Below are 19559 nucleotides of genomic sequence, written 5' to 3'. Positions count from 1 at the left end.
CAATGAAAAGAAATGGCGCAGCAACCGTGAAAACACACGGTGGGCGGGGGGTGGAGGGGACGGGGAAGGACCACAGTGAAGAGCAGCTCCAAGAACCCACTAGGGAAGAGGACCCACACAAAACCAGGAACTGGTTCTTCACCAGCACCTCCTGGTTCAAAGTGGGGCCTGACTTTAGAGACTCGATCATTATAAAACTGAAGGAGACGAAATCAGGGTACAGGGGTAGGAAAGCAAATGGGGACCCAAATACAAACAGGCATCTAACAATTAGATATGGAAGTTATATGTCCACTAAGAGTTAGGAATGACGTACAAGGCCTCGAATAGAATGGCCTAGCAGAAAGCCTTGAGGCCATTATCATCAATGTGGAGAAAATGAAGCAGAGACTAAAAGCAACCTGGTAGGTTTAGGGAACAAAAACAGATGAAGACCAGGTAACACAAAAATAATTGATACCCCCAAAGGCATGCAAATGAATCATAAAATATATTCGAGGCATACAATTAAGGAAAAACTCCCCTTAAATAAGGAATGAGTGTGCAGAGATATGGACACAGATTACAACAGAGAAAACTGGAGAAGGATCAGCAGGGACACAGAGGAGGTATAGAACTTTAAAGCCCACAGAATTTCTCAGGTGTCAAGGCACAAAGCCAAATGGTTACAAGGGGAAAAACTCAAGGTTCAACACAGACTTACCCTCCTTCCATGCCAGATGACAACAAAGCAATGTCTTCCAAATCAGAGTAGAAGAAAGCTGGTTCAGGTCAGTAGTGCTCCGGTTTAAAGCCAACAGAGCCTCAGGAGCGAGGAGCCATCTTAAAACACACCCAATGTGGCGTGGTGGGGCTCAGTGGTGGAGCACAGGTGGGATGCACAAGGCCCCAGGTTCATTTTAATGAGTCCTGAATGAGTTGATCATGGATGTCAGGGAAGAAAGGCTGGTAGTGAGCTTCCCCTCCATTTAATCACAGCTTTTACAGAACTGGTATAAAAGAACAAAACTTCCAAGAAAATGAAAATCATATAAGCAACAAAAGTCAGGAGGTGGGAGAGGGAGGGCTGGCATGGAGCGTAAGGAGCCAGTCATTTCCTCTTCATAGGTTGTCAGCCAGACCATCTAAACAGAAAGCATATTAAAAGTATAGTTTTTAAAACTAAATTTTCTTATTCATAGATCTTATAGGAACAAATGTTTCTTGTGGTTATGAAACATTTATCGAAGACTGAAGAATGCTTTCAAATTTCTTTTTTCTTCTCTTATGCATCAGTACAAATAGATAATATTTTCGTGTTGCTTTAAATGTATGTATTATATTATCACAAAATTATAAAATTATTTACCTAGCCACCATTCTACCTGTATATTTGGAGACATGTCAGAACTGATCTTCAGTTAATATTTATATTTTTTTCTCTGATGGACAGGATTTGGGGTGGTTTATTAATTTCCTTACAGATTTTGGAGTTGCTTGGATGTTTACAACAAGCATGTACCATCTTGACATAAGCTGCCAAAGTTATTATTTAGAAATATTAAAAGCTTGGTGGAAATAAGGATGGGAGTGGACACTTGGGACTCCCTACTGATCCTTCTTGACCCTCTGATGACAGAATGAATGGAAAGCTTTCGGAGCTTGTGGGGTTCTGGCTGGGCCTTTCTGACAGGCCAGGTTGGTGGGGGGATACATCTTTTGCCAGACCCTACATGTTTTGTTTCCTCGTTACCCATTCTAGATCTACAGAGAATGAATTCTATTTTGTGGATGAAAAAAAAAAAAACTGAGGTCAGAGAGAAGAAGAAGGTGAAGAACCCTATAGACATAAAGTATTCCAGGAACTTGAATGCATCAGAGACAACAAATGGCATTGTGAAGACCTATCATCCAAGCCAGCAGCTGACCAGAGCGATGAGGAGGGGCACATCTCAGCGGCAGGGAGGGGCATTCGTATCAAAGGCTACAAGGTAGAACCCTGTAACTGTGTGTGTGGAGACAACAGGGGAGAGCTGCAAACCTAGCCCAAAATGTCAAGACCAGAGAGGAATTGGAGCAATGATTGGTGCATGAGTAGTCACTATCTCATGCAACATTGCATGGCCCTACAGACAGGGTCTGGGGGTCAGCATCCAAGCTCCCAGCACCCATGAGCTGCCCATGGATTTGACTGCAGTTCTTTCATGGAGGTCTCCATGCCTGAGGGTGAAGAGGTGAGGACTGAGATGCAGCAGCAGGCAAAGGCCATGGTGATGACTCTACTCACTGGACCTGCAGGGCATGGAGACTCAGCTCTCAATTGGGGTCATGCTCTCCAGGTCATAAATGGCTCTCCTGCTCCTTGTGCCTTCCAAAAGGTCATTAAGTCATTAATTACATGGCAAGTGGCAATAAAATTGTCTCAGTCTTCCTTGTCTTCCCCAGAACCCAGGGCCCCAGGACCCACAACTCAGGGCTTTTGTTTTGAACCAGCTGCCTTGCTGTGTCTGGGTTTTGATGTCCTGGGTGCATCTGGTCACTACCTGGATAGTACTTCTATCGTAGTACAGGAGTCTTGACCTTGAACTCCAGTCCTATCTACATAATCTTGGAAAAGCCATTCAGCTCTTCCCAAGTGGCAGAAAGGGAACTCTATATCTAGACAAGCAGAGGGACCCAGAACAGTCCCAGTAAGCAATTTCCCATCATTGCTTTGATCAGAGAAGCTCTTTTCTTTCTCTTTAGACAGTTTTCACTTCCACCTAACAGACTCTGAAACTACCTCATGAAACAAACTGCAGGTGAAGAGTCCGGGCTTGGGAATCCAATAAGTTTGATTCACATTGTTGCTTCGCCACTCACTATTCCTGTGACCCCAGTAATTGTGTCAGCCTCTGAGAGCCTGTTTCCTCAGACATAAGATGGAGGTGAGATTATGTATGGCACGTGTCTGTCATGGAGTTTAAACAGGGTCGAGTGGTAAGATGCACCAGAGGTCCCTTTAGCACATTTGCTCTTTCCTTCCCACTCCTAGTCCTCCTCAGACTGGTGCATCTGAGGGCTTGGCACGGTCAGTCTGCCTCATGGGCTCAGTTCTCCACTGGCTTTGACAGGCTGTGACTAGCTGCGAGTCCTGCCCGACTTCTTGGCCTCTAGTCATCTGACCATGCTTGAAGGTGATCTAAAAGAAATGGAATGTGAACCATGCACTAATTTGTAATTTTTCAGTGACTATATGCAAAAAAAATAGCTGGTAAACTTAAATTTAATTATATTTATTTGAGTCAATATATCAAGATAATATTTGATGATATTTCAATATAAACTTCATTTAAGTTACTGTAATTTTTATGTCATTTTCCTCCTGTACAATGTTTGAAATCCAGACTCTTTGGCCATGTCTGGTACTGGGCAGCACAGATTTTTAATGCAAAGGAACCAAGAGTTCCATCCAAGGAGGTGGATACGGACTGAAGAAGCAAAATAAAAATTAATTAATTAATTTATTAATTTATTAATAACTGTGGCTCCCTCCACAGTGGTAGGAGGACTTTTGTTCTCAATTCTTCACTTCTTTCTGGTCCCCCAAATCCAAATCAGCTATTCTTACGTTCCTCTCCTCCCTCTGCTCTCTGGCCCCGCCTGTCACAATAAGATACAGCTCTACGTAGAGGAAGGAAAACCAATTACAGGCCTCCTTGTGAGCAGGGAAGCGACTAAGAAGGTCAGAGACAAGTCCCCCTGGACCTCAGTCTCTGAAAGAACTAGGGGCACAAGGACATGCCAAATACTCTCCCTATGATTCCGTTTAACATGTATGTAGAGTGATAGCCCAGTGAAGGGCCTGAGAAGGCATGGCAAGTGGGCCACAAAATCCCTGGCCTCACAAGCTTGCTTTTCAGAGGGAACTAACTTCATTGATGTGCATGAGGCCTCACCTGAGGCTGGAAGAGCCTGAGGTCTAGAGACTCCAGAGAGCCAAAAGAGTTCTTTATCTTTCCATATCCAGGAACCCTAAAATATAAACAGATGAGAGTAGAACCGCCCACGTAGAATAAAGCATGTGAAACCCAGACTCCAGTGCTAGGAGCTTCTCCTTTTGCCCCCAGTAGCTCCAGGTGACTTCCATGAGGCCCTTGGATCCCACCCAGGAATCTAGCCACCCACTAATCTTGTGACATAGGATCTTCACAGGGAGAGGCCTCCATCTTCCCTCCCCTGGACAGCACCTTGCCTAGAGGAAGGTTAGTTCCCACAGGCTACTGTCCTGGGGAGGAGAAAATGCAGTAGTTAAGCCTCCTGGTGGTAACAGTCACTGGTCATAGTCTACTCCATGTCGCCATGACACTGTCATCCCACTCCATGTCTGGAATGCTTGCTGCGTGACTGTTCGATGATGTCAGTTTCCTAACGCCGCAGTCATACACAGCTGAAGCAGCCTTCCCTCCACTGTTAGATTCCTCATCTTGAGCACACATTCCTGGGGAGAGCTGGGTTTCTGTCGTTAGCAGCCATGTCATGCTAGGCACATTCCTCTCTGTCCCGAGAGACACTTCATCATCTATAAAACACTGTGGGAACACCTGCTCACAGATGGTCATGGGAATTAAGGAGAGCATGAATCCAAAGACTTCTCACACCTTGTAGGCACTCACTGCAGACTTGGTCTCTTTCCCCTTAGCTGCCATTCAAGGAAGAGCCTACCCACCCTGCTCCACTCTCTCAGTAAGAGTGGTTTTTAATGTGGAACTCAAGGGTCCCACTGAAGCTGTCTAGAGCTACAAGGATAGAGGCAAGTTGCTCCTGCAGAGTGAGACTATGAGATCCTCAAGGCCAATTCCACCTGAGTGGCTCCACCATTATCCTCTTTGTTTTAGGTACGAATATTGTTTGAAAGGGAAAAAGAGTGATAGAAGTCACTTCATTTTTCTTTAAGGGAGGAAGCAACGTTTAGAGTCACTCTGAATGTTCCAGCATTTGACATGCTGTTGTAGACTTTCCTACAGTGCAACATCTACCAAATTCAGGCTGCCCTGAACCCCTGGCAAGAGAATTATTTACTGTTACACAAAGAAGGTTGGAGCGCACGTGGTGTGTGTTAATTGTGTCTGTGACAGGATCAAGTGTGCTCTCCTTATTGGGGATCAGAAAAAAGTCATTGTGAAATTGTCAAAGACATAAGCATAGAATCAGGAAGTGAAATAAACATGAAGTTTTAAAGTAATAAAAATCAAGGCTTGTGCCGGGCGGTGGTGGCGCACCCCTTTAATCCCAGCACTTGGGAGGCAGAGGCAGGTGGATCTCTGTGAGTTCGAGACCAGCCTGGTCTACAAGTGCTAGTTCCAGGACAGCCTCTAAAGCCACAGGGAAACCAAAAAAAAAAAAAAAAAAAAAAAAAAATCAAGGCTTGTTGTTGTTTGTTTTGTTTTGTTTTGTTTAAGATGGAACTTGTTTCTTTTTAACTGCCTCATCCTCGGATTGGAGGAGAATCAAATGTCTTGTTCCAAATCTTGGTGAGACCGGGATTCAGAAAGTAACGATGAAGCTACTGTGTGTGTTGATTGCAGCTCAGGAATAGGGGACTGCTCACACTCAGGTGTCAGAGCCCACCCCCCTGCTTCCTGGCCTGGGCTCCTGAGCCTTGGCTGTCAGCATCCAGTGCAGGTGGAACACTCAGCTCCTTGCCTTTCTGGATTCTGTGCACTCAGCAGGGGCATCTAAGAGGAGGGAAGGAGGAAGCCATGAGAACCCAAAGGAAAGGAGGACTTCGGCCATGGGAGTGCTCCAGTCTATGCCTAGGAGCTGGGTGGAGTGATACCAAGCCAGGACACCCAAAGCCCCTTCTCAGAGTGTGATGGGCCCCTGTGTACAAGGAAGACAAATCAGCCGATGAAAACCTTTCCATATACGGATACCCTGTGCCAGATGTCTGGAAGGACGCAAAAGTGGCCACCACACAGGTTGTGGGTACACATTACTACCCAGGGAGGCACAGGGATAGGCCTTGTCTTGGCTTTTGTACATTTACCAAAACTCATCAGCACGTACACTTCAGGCCTCTGCATTCTGCTGTAGAGAAATGTATCTCAATGGCTTTAAAAAGCTGCTACAAGGAGGCAGACTCAGAAGGAGAGAAGTTATGGATTGGGGCCACCAGGCAAGTACGTGCCTCTTCACAAAAGCCTAAGGAGATAGGACTGAAGCAGCATCGAGAGATGGGTGTGGCTCCCTGGGAGGGACAAGATGGATGCCCCGTCCAGAAGGCAAGGGCAATCACACCCATTTGGGTGTGCACATTTTTGCCAGAATCTCTATTCAGTCCTTCATTCCCAGGTATTCATATCAACACCTGCCTCCTAGCTGGTCCAGTCTAATTTTACTCTTGTCCCTTTCTGTCTTTGTTCTTGCCCCCCTCAGGGAGACAGAAAGAGAGAGAATTCCTCTGCCTGCAGCTTCATCTCCCAGTATTTTACCACGGCCCTCCCTTCTACAGAGGGACAGGACCTAGATACATTGCCCACAGGAAAAGTTGGGAGCAGTCATGGGCCAGTTGTAGAGAGGGGATCTGGGAGCACAAAGGGAACTAGAGCCACCCCAGATGACAGGGTGTAAGCTGCCAGCGGCTTGGGGAGGCAAGCTGGGAGCCGTGTCTCATCGCTTGGGAAGCCCAGTGCAAGCGCGGACAGCTCCCCTGACGCAGGCTGTGTGTGTGTGTGTGTGTGTGTGTGTGTGTGTGTGTGTGTGTGTGTGTGTGTGTGTGTGTGTGTGTATGGGGGGTAATGTGTGTGCTGCCAGAGGAACAGCAACTCTTATCTGGGAACCCATACTATCCCCCATTATGAAACCTCCCCAGGACAGGGGAAGGGGTATTCTAACAGTGCATGTACCTAGGAATTGTTTCCTGGGTATTCAGGCCCTGTGAGACCTGGCCTGGCCTCCTTCTGGGCAAGGGGATAGTCCTTCCTGCCTGTGCCATAGGAGGGCTCCTGGGTGACACCTTCCTGGAGGATGCCAGGTTTCAGGTGGGAGGTCTACTAGATACAGCCAATAGGAAACAGCCACACCACACCCGTGTTAGCTGGAACAGGTGAGATCTCTCCTACTTTGTCCTCCCTGGGCCAAACCCATCTTTCCCCCTCCCTAACCTCTCATAATTGCTGTGATGAGGCATCGCTGGCCTTGCAGCCTGCCCCCTTATGAGTTGCTCTGTAACAGTATGGGGCCCAGCCTTCCCAGAACCTGGAAGGGGACCTTCATTGCCCACCTACGTGACTTAGCCCACTGGCAAGGAATAAAGGAGCTCATGGGTCCCCAGCTCCTAGATGGAGGCCGATACTACAATTCCATGGTAAGACCCACCAGGGAAGATACAGAAAGACCCAGAGGGGTTCCCAGCTCCTGGATTGCTCAGTGAATTGGGCAGGGCCTGCAGTGCTGCCAAGATGAACAATGGGGGCCAGAGCCTTGATCACTAAAAGGCAAACACACAGTTCCCAGCAGAGAACTGAAAACTGTCAGCTCAGCAAAACTGGGCCTTTTCCTTTGCAGTCACCAGGAACGGCACCATAAGAAATGGAGAGACTAGACTGGACCTCCAGAAGCCTTCTTTGCGTGTACACATGCCCCCCTTTCCTCTATGGCAGCCTACCTCTGCCCCACAGTTACCAGTTCAGCACACTTTACTCCAGTTTGGGGACTGTGACTAGGCTGCACCAACTAATGCTGGCACCAGAGATGAAACAAGACACTGGTGTGAGGGGCACCTGATTGCTCTGTGGATGGGGGGTCTGCTCCTCGGCCAGAACATGAGCAGATTCTCTATGCTGTAATACAGCTTGGCGATGGGTCTCACACCCTACAGCATGAACTATGATACCTCTGCCCATGATTGCTGAAAATGGGCAGACAGGCCCTGGCTGTTTGTTCCTGAGACTGGAAGCAAGAGGCAAGGAAACAGCAGGATGGGGCTGGGTTTTCTGAGTTGGAGGAAGGTCTACACAGGCAGGAGGGACCCACTGAGAACTGCCAGGGGAAGAATACTGGATGGTTGGACTTAGCCCAGACTAATGGAGTCTGGAACATTGCTAAGAAGTATAAGGGAAGCCAGGAGATAGTAGGCCCTGCTGAAGCGGCTGAGAACACTCTGAGCTGACGTCAGCCTAGTCCATCAGCTGTGGGCCATCAGCTATGGCAGAGTTGCTCCTGACCTCTCCCTTGGGTCCCTCCCTCACCAGCCTGTGCCCCATATCACTGGCACCTCACCCAGGACATCACGTTCTTGGAATACGACAGAGCCGCCAGTAGCTGAGGCCACACCCTGAGACATCTCTCTTTGCTCTTAGCCAGCCCCACCAGATTCCCCAGGCTGAGATGGCAAGGAGAGAAGGACCAAACCAACCCCATCTTCCAGGGAGAATGTCTTTCCTGGGAGCTCCATTCCAGCTCCTAGCCAAAGCCCCTGGTTAGGTCTGGTTTCCTTTTCATTGTCACCAGCCATGTCTATTTTCATCTTGTCCCTTGATTGGACTCTGCAGTCTTGTCCAGGTCATCTGAGCTGAGGTTCTTACTGGGTCCCCAGAGAGACATCCTCCCCAGTTCTGGGCCTCAAGCAGAAGAGATAGGGAGATTATTTGTAGGACAGAGCTCTGTTCTGCTGTCTTTGCACATCCTCAATGTCCAGCATGGGTACAGAATGAAGTCTGAAATATGCTTAGGATCCCCGAGGGAAGGAAGCAGAGAGAGGGATTTCTGGGAAGACTCTGGACTGCTAAGTGGGGCACTTGGGGGGGGGACAGCAGGAACAAGAGGCACCAGTCTATCAAAGAGTTTGTCCTCTGGCCTGCCTTCAGTCCCATCTGGTGGGCATTCAGAACTGAGCTCCAGTTTCCAGAAGTCCCCAGAATGAGGGGCTGCTCAGGCAGAGACCTGCAGGAGGCAAACGGGAAGGAGACATCGCTTTCCAGGTCAGAAACAGGGCTCCCAGGGACAGCTTGCCGTTTCCCAGAAAGAGAAGTGACTGGAGAGAGAGAACCGCAATCCTCAGGCACCCACCGCCCCGGCCTTCCTTCCTCTCCCATCCGCTCCTCTGTTGTCAGGCTTTCCCTACATATTTTTTCCCACTGTAGGCATCCAAGACCTCTCTAGCCCAACTGCAAGGCCTATAGCACCCCCTGGTGGTAAATCTGGAACAGCCTATGGCATACACAGTGTCTTAGGAAGCCCAAGGCAGAGTGGTCCCTCCCAGCTCTGCCCTGCTGCACCCTCCCTTGTGATAACTGGTACCCTGGTCTGGCAACCTTACTCCAGCTCCAGCCCCCGAAGCTCCTCCATGGGTAGAGAGCAGGGCCACACTGGCCTCCCCCGACCTTGGGGAGTCGGGCGGGGATGAGGCAGTGGAGCATGAGATTTAGAATAACAATAGTACCTTGACAGAAAGGCGGCGTTGATCTGACAAGGACTTTAATTTTGCAGATGAGGACCTGGGCTCAACAATGTTAACTAACTTGTCCAAGATAATGAGACCAGTAATGGTGGAGCCAGGATTAACCAAGGCATCCAGGGAGCCCTGAGCTAGAGGTGCTTGTGGAATACATAACAGCAAATCCAGAACTAGATGGATTTGCTACTACTAACTCACTGTGACTCTAGAAAAGGCCCTTCCCCTCTCTGGCCTTTACTTGTTCTTTGAGGGAGTTACACTATGTTGTTTCCATGAGTGCCCTGAACTGATGCCTACATGTGGACTTGGCAGGGTTAGGGACCCCAACTGCAGCCCCAGCAATAGGCTAGCTGCAACTCCCATCCTCAGTACCCACGGTGGATTGAATGGACTCCTGGAGTCTTAAGGGGTGATTTCAAAGTGAGTCATCAGATTATAGGTTGGTGCTCAGGGAATCAGTCTTCTTGTTCCAGCTCCCTCTTCCCCGAAGGACCCCTGGCATTTCCTTTAAACCCCTGACTCTGCTGGAAGCTGCCCTCAGAGCCTTTCCTCACTCCCGTGAAGCTGCAGTTTCTTCTTGCTCACCAGGGGGCGCTCTCACCTCTTGCCTCAAGGCTGCCCTCCAAACTTTGGACAGGACCTGCTTTGCTTCCTGTGTCACGTGGCCTCATAGCACCAGTCCCTAGAGTAGACTTTGGAACTACCCTCCTCTCCCAAAGTGAATTCATTTCTCTGAGAGCCTCACAAGGAGAAGCCCAGCAGTTATTGCACCCTGCAGGGCCTGGAGCTGCCTGGGGCATGCACGAAAGAAAACAGACAACAAAAATAAAATCCAGAACAGCTGTGCTAGGCTCTGTGCCATTCCTGCACCTGTTTATTGCCACTCAGTAATGGCTCCATGCAGTATTTCCATTTCCCCGCTCTTGTATCACAGTCCTCTCCTGTAGGCACGATCTGTACCTCCCATGTCACAAAAAGGTTGGGGAGAAGCTGCTGCTGGTAGTTCTCCAGACCAATTCAGGCATGCCTTGATGGCCACCAGAAGTGTATGTCACCCACCATCCTGGGGAAGGTGCCTGTTACAGGGCAGCAGGTAAGGCCCTGCCAGCTCTGGGCAGGAGGGCACAAACATAGGAAGGCATTCATAAAACGTTGGAGGGAGCAAGGCCAGGAGGGAGCAAGGCCAGCGCCAGCACATCCACAGTATTGGAAGCAGAGAGCAAGCAGGATGGAACCATGTGTATGTCTCCACACCAATAAACAGGCACAGATTTCCGTGGGAACTTGACAAAGCCTCTCAGACCTCAGGTCTTGGCCCAGGTATTGCCTGTGATCCTGGTGCTGCAGAAAGGGTTTCCATGGGGACAGGAGGCCCTCATCTATCTCCTAACAGAATGAAAAAATAACTAAAATAAAAAGGAAAGGGCATGAATACGACTGCGCCTAGGTAGGGTGGAAAAGAAAGTTTATTATAGATAAGTGGGAGAGCATAGCCAGAGGCAGAGGCGTCTGGGAAAGTTCAGAGTGGATTCCCCTCTCTCCACTTTTCCTCCCCCCACCCCTTTTCCTCACTGTGTGCCAGGCACTATTTTTGGCCTGGAAATAGAGCAATGAACATAAAAGACAGCAACAAAATATTCTTGTGGCTCTGTCATTCTCACTGAAGGAAATAGTTAGAACTGTGTCATATTGTGGTAGATGTGTGGAGGAAAATAAACCAAGGAGGTTGCCAGGAAGGAAGCTGCCATTTTAGAGGTAGCCAAAAGAGGCCTCAGGGAGAAGGTACCATTAGTATATTGACCTAATGGGGATGTGTGAGCCATGGAGTTACCTGGAAGGTGAGTGTTACCAGCAGGAAACAGCAAAAAGACCAGTGTGGCTGCAAAAAACAGTCAAGGCCAGGGGCTGCCTGAGAGAGGTTGGGTAGGGCCTAAAACAGTCTCCCTAAGGTAACGTAGCCTGATATAGTACCTGACCCATTGAAAGACATCAATCCTTTGAAATCACCAGATGTCTGCCCTACCTAGAGTGGGCACTCTTCATCCACCATGACGTTTCATTGACCCAACCATGGAAAGCTGTTCTGACCTCAGTGGTAACATTAGTGTAAGCACCCATGGTAACAGTCTGTTCATCTCTTGGAATGACTACTGGTGCTACCTCCACCCTGCACTCAAGTTGCCAGTCAGTGCACAATGAAACCACAGAGCCTCTCAGTTGAAAAGAAATGTCGTATTACTGTTGAAGATAGTAACAGCAGAGTGTGAAGCCGAACCAGAGGCTGTTCTAACCCAGGGCTGTGTATCTGTAGCCCATCCTCCTTTGCCCATCTGAGACTCCACCAACTTCTGTCTGCCATGTACTGTCCTCCAGCTGCTCACCTCCATCCTAAGCAGGGGCTTCTCAAGAACTTAAAAGATGAAAAGGCACATGCCTGGTTTACCTAATACCACCCATTGGTGGCCCTGTCTTAGCTGAGACACTAGGAGTCTGCCCAGAAAGGGGTTAAAGCAAGGAGCAGCTAGTTGTGCTCAGGACATGACTCTCCATCCCCAGGAGTTAATGATGGGGGTGGGGGCTGTGAGTCTTCGTCAGTACTGTGGTACCCACAACATGCCCATGCTCCTGTAAGCCACCTTAATTAATTTCTGTTCGCTTAGCAAGAGCTGGGCAGAATTGTTTCTTTGGTTAGTGGTTTCCCTCTCTATCTGGGATGAATAGAAACAGACCCCTCAGGAACATACAATTTGATGCCTGAGTAGACACCACCAACTTTGAGAGGTAGAAACAAACCCCTCAGGAAAAATCCATACAACACTTGATTCGTGAGCAGCGATACCACAGAACTGGCAGAGGCAGCAGGAGAAATTCAAGGACAAAGCAGCTTCCTTGGTGAGGGCTGGAATGTGTGACAGCCTATCTGTACAAAGGCATCTGGTATCCCTGCCTGTGGGGGACATTCTTGGTGGAGCCCTCAGCTCAACCACACACTGTCAGTCCATAGAAAGATGATTTGACATCCATCCCCTGCCTCTTGATCTCTGACTTATGTTTCTTTTGTCCAAGTCTGCCATGAATTCAGGTGAAGGGGAGCCCATGATCCAAGGGCAGGCAAAGAAGACTGGGTGTCCACTCGTCAGGTAACTTATCAGACCGGGTTATAACAGCCTAGGAGAAGGCGGGCTTGACTTTCTCCAGGGCTCACTCCTTCCTCTGGTCCCTGCAAACTCCAGAACTCTTCTTGGGTGTCCCGAGGTCCAGGTATTTAGGTATACCTACAATTTTCGGTGGTGGTGGATCACTCAGTGATGGGCCCACCCTACCTGAGACATGGAGTAGTGAAACTATGGAGAAGTTGAGAAGGCTTCATGGAGCCTTGTGTGAGAGTCAAATCTGTGTGCACTTGATAGCCTCTCCCACCTCTACTAACAGGAGCCCCCAGGGCAGACTGCAGTAGAATTTGCCCCCCCCCCCATCCAGCCTGTTCCTGACTCCAGGGAGGGACAACTGGCTTAAGTCTCCACACACACAACATTTAGGGAGGCTTACGTAGGGGACAGTAAGCCACGCCTGTTAGAGGCTGGCTACAGGTGCGCCTGACCACACCTGTCAGGGTGTGATCAAGGTGAGGGGTTCTTAAGGAACGGCAAAGCACATGGGAGCCCCTTTTTTCTCTCTGGCCTCCCTGCCTTGCTGCTCCTGGCACGCTCTGGCTTGGCATTTGGCTGGTGTTTTTCTAATAAAGGATATCTTTATCCCAAGCTCCTTTTATTTCTTAATAGGCTTATGTCCTGCTGATGCCAGAGTTTGTGCAGGACAGTGGCATGAGGGAAGTACAGGCCAGAAAAAAAGGAGCCTCTGCTCCACAGACCCTCTCACCTAACTTGGCTTTTCTGTCCTGCTACAGGTGAATGCTATTCTGATCCGCTCTGCTCTGGACCCAGAGTCCACCCATCCTCCACTCGGAGGCCTTTGCTTTGGAATCCTTCCTCCAACCCACCAGCCCCAAGTTATTCTGCAAAGTTGTTCAAAGTTATTCACCCTTCTTAGGCTGCTGCTTTAATGAAGTACAAAGTACACCCAATACACATACATAGCCTTGATGCCCTCACCCAGACCCTCTGCCCTCCATGACTTTCCGCTCCTGCGGTCACAGTGGGCTCAGTTTTCACCCTGTGGACCACTCTCTCCGGAGCTCCATCCGGAGGGTGAGAACAAAGACAGCCACAGTGCAGGGGTCAGCTCCAGACCACATCCACCACCCTTCTTCTACTTCTCCATCGACGTCGGCCCTTCTGGTCATTGTTCCTGTCTCACAGAGGAGCGTCCACTGTCATTCTGGACTGGCTCCCCAGGCCAGTGTGGGCATTGGGAGTAAAGCTTCAAAGGGCTCCCATCCATCTCATGGCTGTGGGGTGGGGCAAGGCTAGGATTCCAGGCCAAGTGGGACTAGGATTTGTATTCTGCAAGACATGGAGTATTTCAGATGATCCTGAAGAGGCAGTGTCCCCTCCCACACCTGTGCCATTGTGAAGACTCTGCAATACTGGGTGTGGGCTGATCCAGTGCCACCAAAGTGGCATTTTTTTCTTGTTGACATATATTATTTGCTTTGCTAAAAGGAGCCCATCAATTAAAGACTCAGCGTGGTCTTTTAAACACCCCTCTCTGACACAGATATAAAAGAACGTGCAGAGCAAGCATCTTATGTCCCATCCTGAGGCATGTGCCAGGCCACATAGGGATACTTAGTGGATAGTATGAGCCCCTTAAGTAGCCAGTGTCAAACCCCAGAAGCTTCTGTGATGGTCAGGTTAAATACACAATAGGATACACAGAGAGGCAGGGAGGTATCTGAGTCTCATTGTATATCAGCTGAGTCATCTAGAGAAGACAGGCCCTTGGGAGCTCCCTGGGGCCAGAGGCTGCTCCTCTGGCTCTCCTTTCTGTTCCCATGCCCACGTGGTCCCCTGTCAGGGCAGCCATCATTACCTGTAACAATGAGGGTAGCTGTGCTGACAGCCTGACCCAGGGGATTCTTGGCCACAGCCTTGTACTCGCCACTGTCCTGAAGGGACACACTGGGGATGATGAGTGAGCACACTCCCAGCATGTCCATACTGTACAGCGCAGGGTTTTTGTCCAAGCTTTTGTCATTCTTGAACCAGGTGACATGGGGCCGGGGTGAGCCCTGCACGGCACAGGTCATGCGGCACTCGCAGCCCTGGGGCAGAAGGTGAGCCCGCAGACCCACCAGGAAACGGGGCTTCTGGCTCAGGTTGGGTTCCCGGTATGTTGGAGCCTTCACGGTGAACCTCTCTGTGGTGAATTGCAGGGCAGAAGGAAGGATGGATGGTTAGAAAGTGAGAACTGGGTCCCAGAGAGTCCATGGTCCTGCTGAAGGCCCATTAGCTGAGCCTTCCCCGTGTCTCTTCTGAACAGCCTAACACTGTTTTCATCCTTTTCCTAAAAGTATGTTTTGATTTTTAAAATTATTAAAAACTTGTACGTTGGTGGCACATGCCTTTAATCCCAGCACTCAGGAGGCAGAGGCAGGTGGATCTCTGTGAGTTCGAGGTCAGCCTGGTCTACAGAGCGAGTTCCAGGACAGACTCCAAAGCTACACAGAGAAACCCTTCTCAAAAATTTAAAAAAAAAACTTTTATGTTTATTGTGTGCAAATCAGAACACAGAGAGAAAGAAACAAGAATAAAAGCCTATAGACTTACTACCTCTAGATGACTGGAACCGACATTTTAGTGTAGAACTTTCCAGATAGTTTTGTATTTTAGAGAAGTGAAATGATACAGCTAGTTTTGTAATCTTACTTTTCTAGTGATCTCTCAAGACCTACACCTACCTGGTTTATAATACACAATTTGGTTTTTAGAGAAACATTAACTTCTATTTTTAACTCATTGCTCACCATTCTTTCTGAGAATTCACCCAAAGGCCTCTAGACATTCCAATACCTACACCCTGACTCTTTCTGCCTATTGAGGTGGGGCCCATCCTGAGTTCAATGCAGTGGGCATCTGTACAGGTGGGCACTGAGCAGGCAGCGGCAGGACCTCTACATATCTGGCTAGACTGAAGAGCCCCCATTCCACTACCCTAAGCATAGGGGCAGACAGCCAAGCTTCTCGCTCTTTGGGGACCCTTACCTCTCTGCCTGGGGATACACCATGGTTGGCTGGTATCTGAAGGTTTGCTGGTCCCCAGCTCATTCTTGGCCAGCACCCGGAAGTGGTACTCATGGCCAGGAAGGACCCCCAAGAAGGTGAAGTGGTTGGTATGGACACGGTCAGCCACCTCACGCCAGGATCCATGAGATGAGGATCGCATCAGCACTGTATAGTACAAGGGGATGCCCTGAGCCTCATCCGGGGAGGGTTCCCATTGGACTGTCACTGTCCCAGGGACATTCTCCTGCAGGTAGATGGGTCCCGGTGCTTGTGGACATGCTGCCAGAGAGAACAGAGAAGCCATGCTGCGGAGGAGCCATAGAAATTCTGCTACAGTCCTCTCCAGGCTCCGGAGTCTTCTGGAGTGGGGGTGGAGGGTGCCCTGCAGAATCCAGTGTTGCCAGGCTAGAGGGAGCTAAGTCTGGGTATGTAATTAAGGCTAGCCTTAACTCTGAATTCTGCCTCAGTTTCCCAAGTCTGGGATTATAGGTACCTACTGCCACAGATGACTTCCAAAAAATGCTTATTAACTCACTTTTTTAAAAGATAAAATGAGAGGGTATTCGGAGCTGGGGAATGAGAGTCCCTCCAGGGAAGGGAAAACCTTATATTGCACTAGGGTCATGGGCAGTTCTTCCCATGGAGTCCTTGCAGTGATGCAGTGGTGGGAACCACAGGAACCACATTTGCCCTTGGACTCCAAAAACAGAGCAGGGAAGAAGAGAGACTGTGGTGTCTGCAAGTTCACGGGCCAGAACAGTGGGGGCCTTCTGGGACTCTCCTTCTGCCCTGCTTGCTGTGCCTTCAAACACATCAGGTCAACAGTGTGGTCACCTTGCATACCCAGGACAATGACCTGTGACCAAGACAGGTGCGTCCACAGTTGGGCTGGCCTCACCTGCCATACTGATGTAGAAGCTGTAGGCAGCCTCTTTGCCCTGAAGGTTCCTCAGCATCACAGTGTATCGCCCGCGGTCTGAGAGGCTAGCTGCAGGGATCAGAAGCTGGGTCAGGCCATCCTTCACAGTGGTCACGCTTCTCTGGGGCAAGGGCAAGCCATCCTTCAGCCAGGTCACCTCAGGCAAGGGAGCAGCCTGAGAAACAAGGGTAGAGACACATTGAGAAGAGGAAGTTTCTTTTTTAAGTGTCTATTCAAATAAATTGTTTAATTAGCATATAAATAATAGGTTTCATTGTGACATTTTATTGCATATATACCTCTGTATCCTCTTGATATTGTTCTCCTTCTGCTTTCAGATGACACACATCATTCTCTCTCTCTCTCTCTCTCTCTCTCTCTCTCTCTCACACACTCTACACACACACACATCTCACACACTCTCACACACACACACACACACACACACCACACACACACACACACACCAGAGAGAGAGACAGAACAGAGACAAGAGACAGACACACACACACACACACACACACACACAGAGACAGACAGACAGAGAGAGAGAGAGAGAGAGAGAGAGAGAGAGAGAGAGAGAGAGAGAGAGAACATGCTATTTTCTTTCTCCCCCTAAGGCCATTAGCCTCTCTTGCCCCTGTCCTTTGCTAGTCCTTTCTCCCTGATTGTCATTCTTCATGGTGGAAATCAGATAAAAGTAAAAACATGTAAACTGGGCTTAATGTAAAGGGCAGCAAGCCCATTCTAGGCAGGAGCAGATGTGCCTGAGCGCTTGGAGGTGAACAAGAACCTGGTTAGGAATAGGCTGCCAGGGAGGTGGTGAAGTATGGGGTTAGCCAGTAGGTATGGTAGGATGATGGGGTAGGAAGGGAGGCTTAGCTGGGAGACGCAGTGATACTGTGCTCACCCTCAACCCCACACCACGCAGACATCTAGATTTCACTCTGAGGGTGCTGCCACTGTTAGATGTTCCCGGGATGGTACAGCTGGTTCTGATTCACATTTGTACTGGGTGCAAATGAAAAGAGACTAATCTGGAAGGGGTATTCCCTCCCCAGTGCCCAAGGCAGATGACTTGGAAATCTCTGCAATAGAAGAAAGCTGCAGGAAGTAGATTATGCAGCCTAGCCTAGAACTGTAACTGTCAAAGAGAGGAGAGTGGCAGGTTTAGGAAAGGAGCTGACATGAAATTTCCCTTCAGCTTAATTAGGAAAGAGACCTTCCCCATCACAAGGGTCATGATCAAAAGCATTAAGAGGGACAATACCTTATACCAGAGGCAGCATGGTGGGCCTTGAGGTTAGAGAGCATTAGAAGCATTGTGAGAACATATAAGTCTTATAAAATATATAGATTTATGATAATTAAGACTGAGCTAGCAGATGAGAAATCCTAGTCATTGGCCAAGCAGCAGCATTTGTACCTAATATAAATCTCTGTGTCTTACTTGGGACCATAACGTGGCGGCAGGTAGAACTTAGGCAGCCTGGCAGAAAGCGCCCATGTGGCAGCAGGGCTCAGGCAGCTTGGCAGAAAGACTTATTGTTACAAAACGGAAAGACAGGGAACATTCGGAGAGACAGCTTAAAGTGAGAGTAGGAGAGTCAACCACCAAGGTCAGCATGATGAGACGACATCCTAGAGAAATCCTCACCAGGACATGGTCTATGCTTTCTTTCTGTCTTTGGGGACCTGGCTTGCTTTCCCCTCTACCTTGAGGTCTGTGCATTCACAGAAAGAGCTGTCAGCTCTTTGTCTCAAGAGCCAAAGTGCAGGGTGGCATGGCCCAACTTCTCCAGGTTGTATATCTGACGTCATAGAGGATCTTAAGTGTCAGGTCTAGGATCTAAGTCCCTCCAGGTGGAGGATGACAATGCTGCCAACTGCCTGTGGGACCCCTGTCTTGAGCACTTGGGAATGCTACTATACCCATGGGAGTGTTCCGAGGGTTCAGGCATTAACCACACGTGGAAAGCACAGAGAACAGGCCCAGGTTACTGCTATCACTTTCTCAGCCTTTTGGTCAGCTCAGGGGAGAGATGGAACACTCAACACCATCTGAGAGATGAGGAAATTTAAATACAGAGAGGGTTAGGTATTGTCCAGAGACAAACTAGTGACTGATGATGACATGGGACAGTTCATATTTTTTTTAACTACTACCTTAGTTACTATGCATGGAGTCAGGTGGTGTTGATAGTGGCTTAGTATCACTTGCACAAAAATATATCCTAAAGGCAAAAATGGTTATCTATCCTAAGGGCTCCCTCAGTCCCCAGACTTAGATGAACGATGGGGGAGGAGAGGGGGTGCTCTAATTTGGAGGTGCAGTATTAGAAGCTACCACTAGAGGGGTGTGTGCCCTGTACAGGAAAGTAGAATGGAGTTCAAAAAGCCAAATGCCAGCTGTGGCTTCAACAACCATTTTCCTTCCTACCACTTCACACTGGGCTGATTTCTGAGACAAGCCCAAGTCTATGACTAGGGCTAAAAAAGAACGAGGAAGAAAGGATACCCCGAGATTGTCTAATTTCCTGGTTGCTCTGGGGCCCCCATGTCCTGCCACACACTCTTCCAGGTATACTCACTTCAAAGGAGACAGGAACTCGAATGCTGTCTCCAACCCTGATCATCACTGTATCCTTTGTGCTGGAATCCATGAAGAACTTGGGACAAACTAGAATACACAAAATGGCTTGTCACCTCTCTTCACAGTTGGCTTCTAGCTCAGGTTACCCTGCATGCAGATTGAAGGCTAAGCCAGTGTAATGGTCTGATGGAGAAAACTTGGAAGGGCACACTGGGGAGAAAGGCCAGGAGCTGACAGGGACAGTCTTTTGAGAGGGTCAGAAGTAGAGACAAGGCTACTATCAGGGAAGGTGAAGGTTAGTCTGGAGCAAGGATCCCGGGGACAGCTACGTTTTTATTTGAAGGTGAGAGCACCATTAACCCCCAGTCAGAGAGTGACCTTCCTGGTTGCATCAAGTAAGGGACAAAGCCAGAACAAGAGTCTAAGATTCTGGACTCGGGAGCT

The 19559-nt window shown here is 48.9% G+C and overlaps 1 protein-coding gene across 1 annotated transcript in view; it reads right to left on the bottom strand.

Annotated features, from left to right (window-relative positions):
- Positions 1 to 19559, bottom strand: part of Igfn1 (immunoglobulin like and fibronectin type III domain containing 1) — a 59465-nt gene that overhangs the window by 14518 nt on the left and 25388 nt on the right. The window contains exons 23-27 of the mRNA XM_035445829.1: positions 19114 to 19202; positions 16502 to 16697; positions 15583 to 15882; positions 14411 to 14737; positions 13591 to 13726 (exon numbers count right to left, since the gene is read on the bottom strand). Of these exons, the coding sequence (XP_035301720.1) occupies positions 13591 to 13726; positions 14411 to 14737; positions 15583 to 15882; positions 16502 to 16697; positions 19114 to 19202 (1048 nt within the window). The remainder of the gene's footprint in view (positions 1 to 13590; positions 13727 to 14410; positions 14738 to 15582; positions 15883 to 16501; positions 16698 to 19113; positions 19203 to 19559) is intronic.

The sequence above is a fragment of the Cricetulus griseus genome, chromosome 5, assembly GCF_003668045.3.
Source record: "Cricetulus griseus strain 17A/GY chromosome 5, alternate assembly CriGri-PICRH-1.0, whole genome shotgun sequence".
NCBI classification, from domain to species: Eukaryota; Metazoa; Chordata; class Mammalia; order Rodentia; family Cricetidae; genus Cricetulus; species Cricetulus griseus.
Note: the sequence above shows the minus strand (reverse complement) of the source record. Positions and strands in the feature narration are given on the sequence as shown.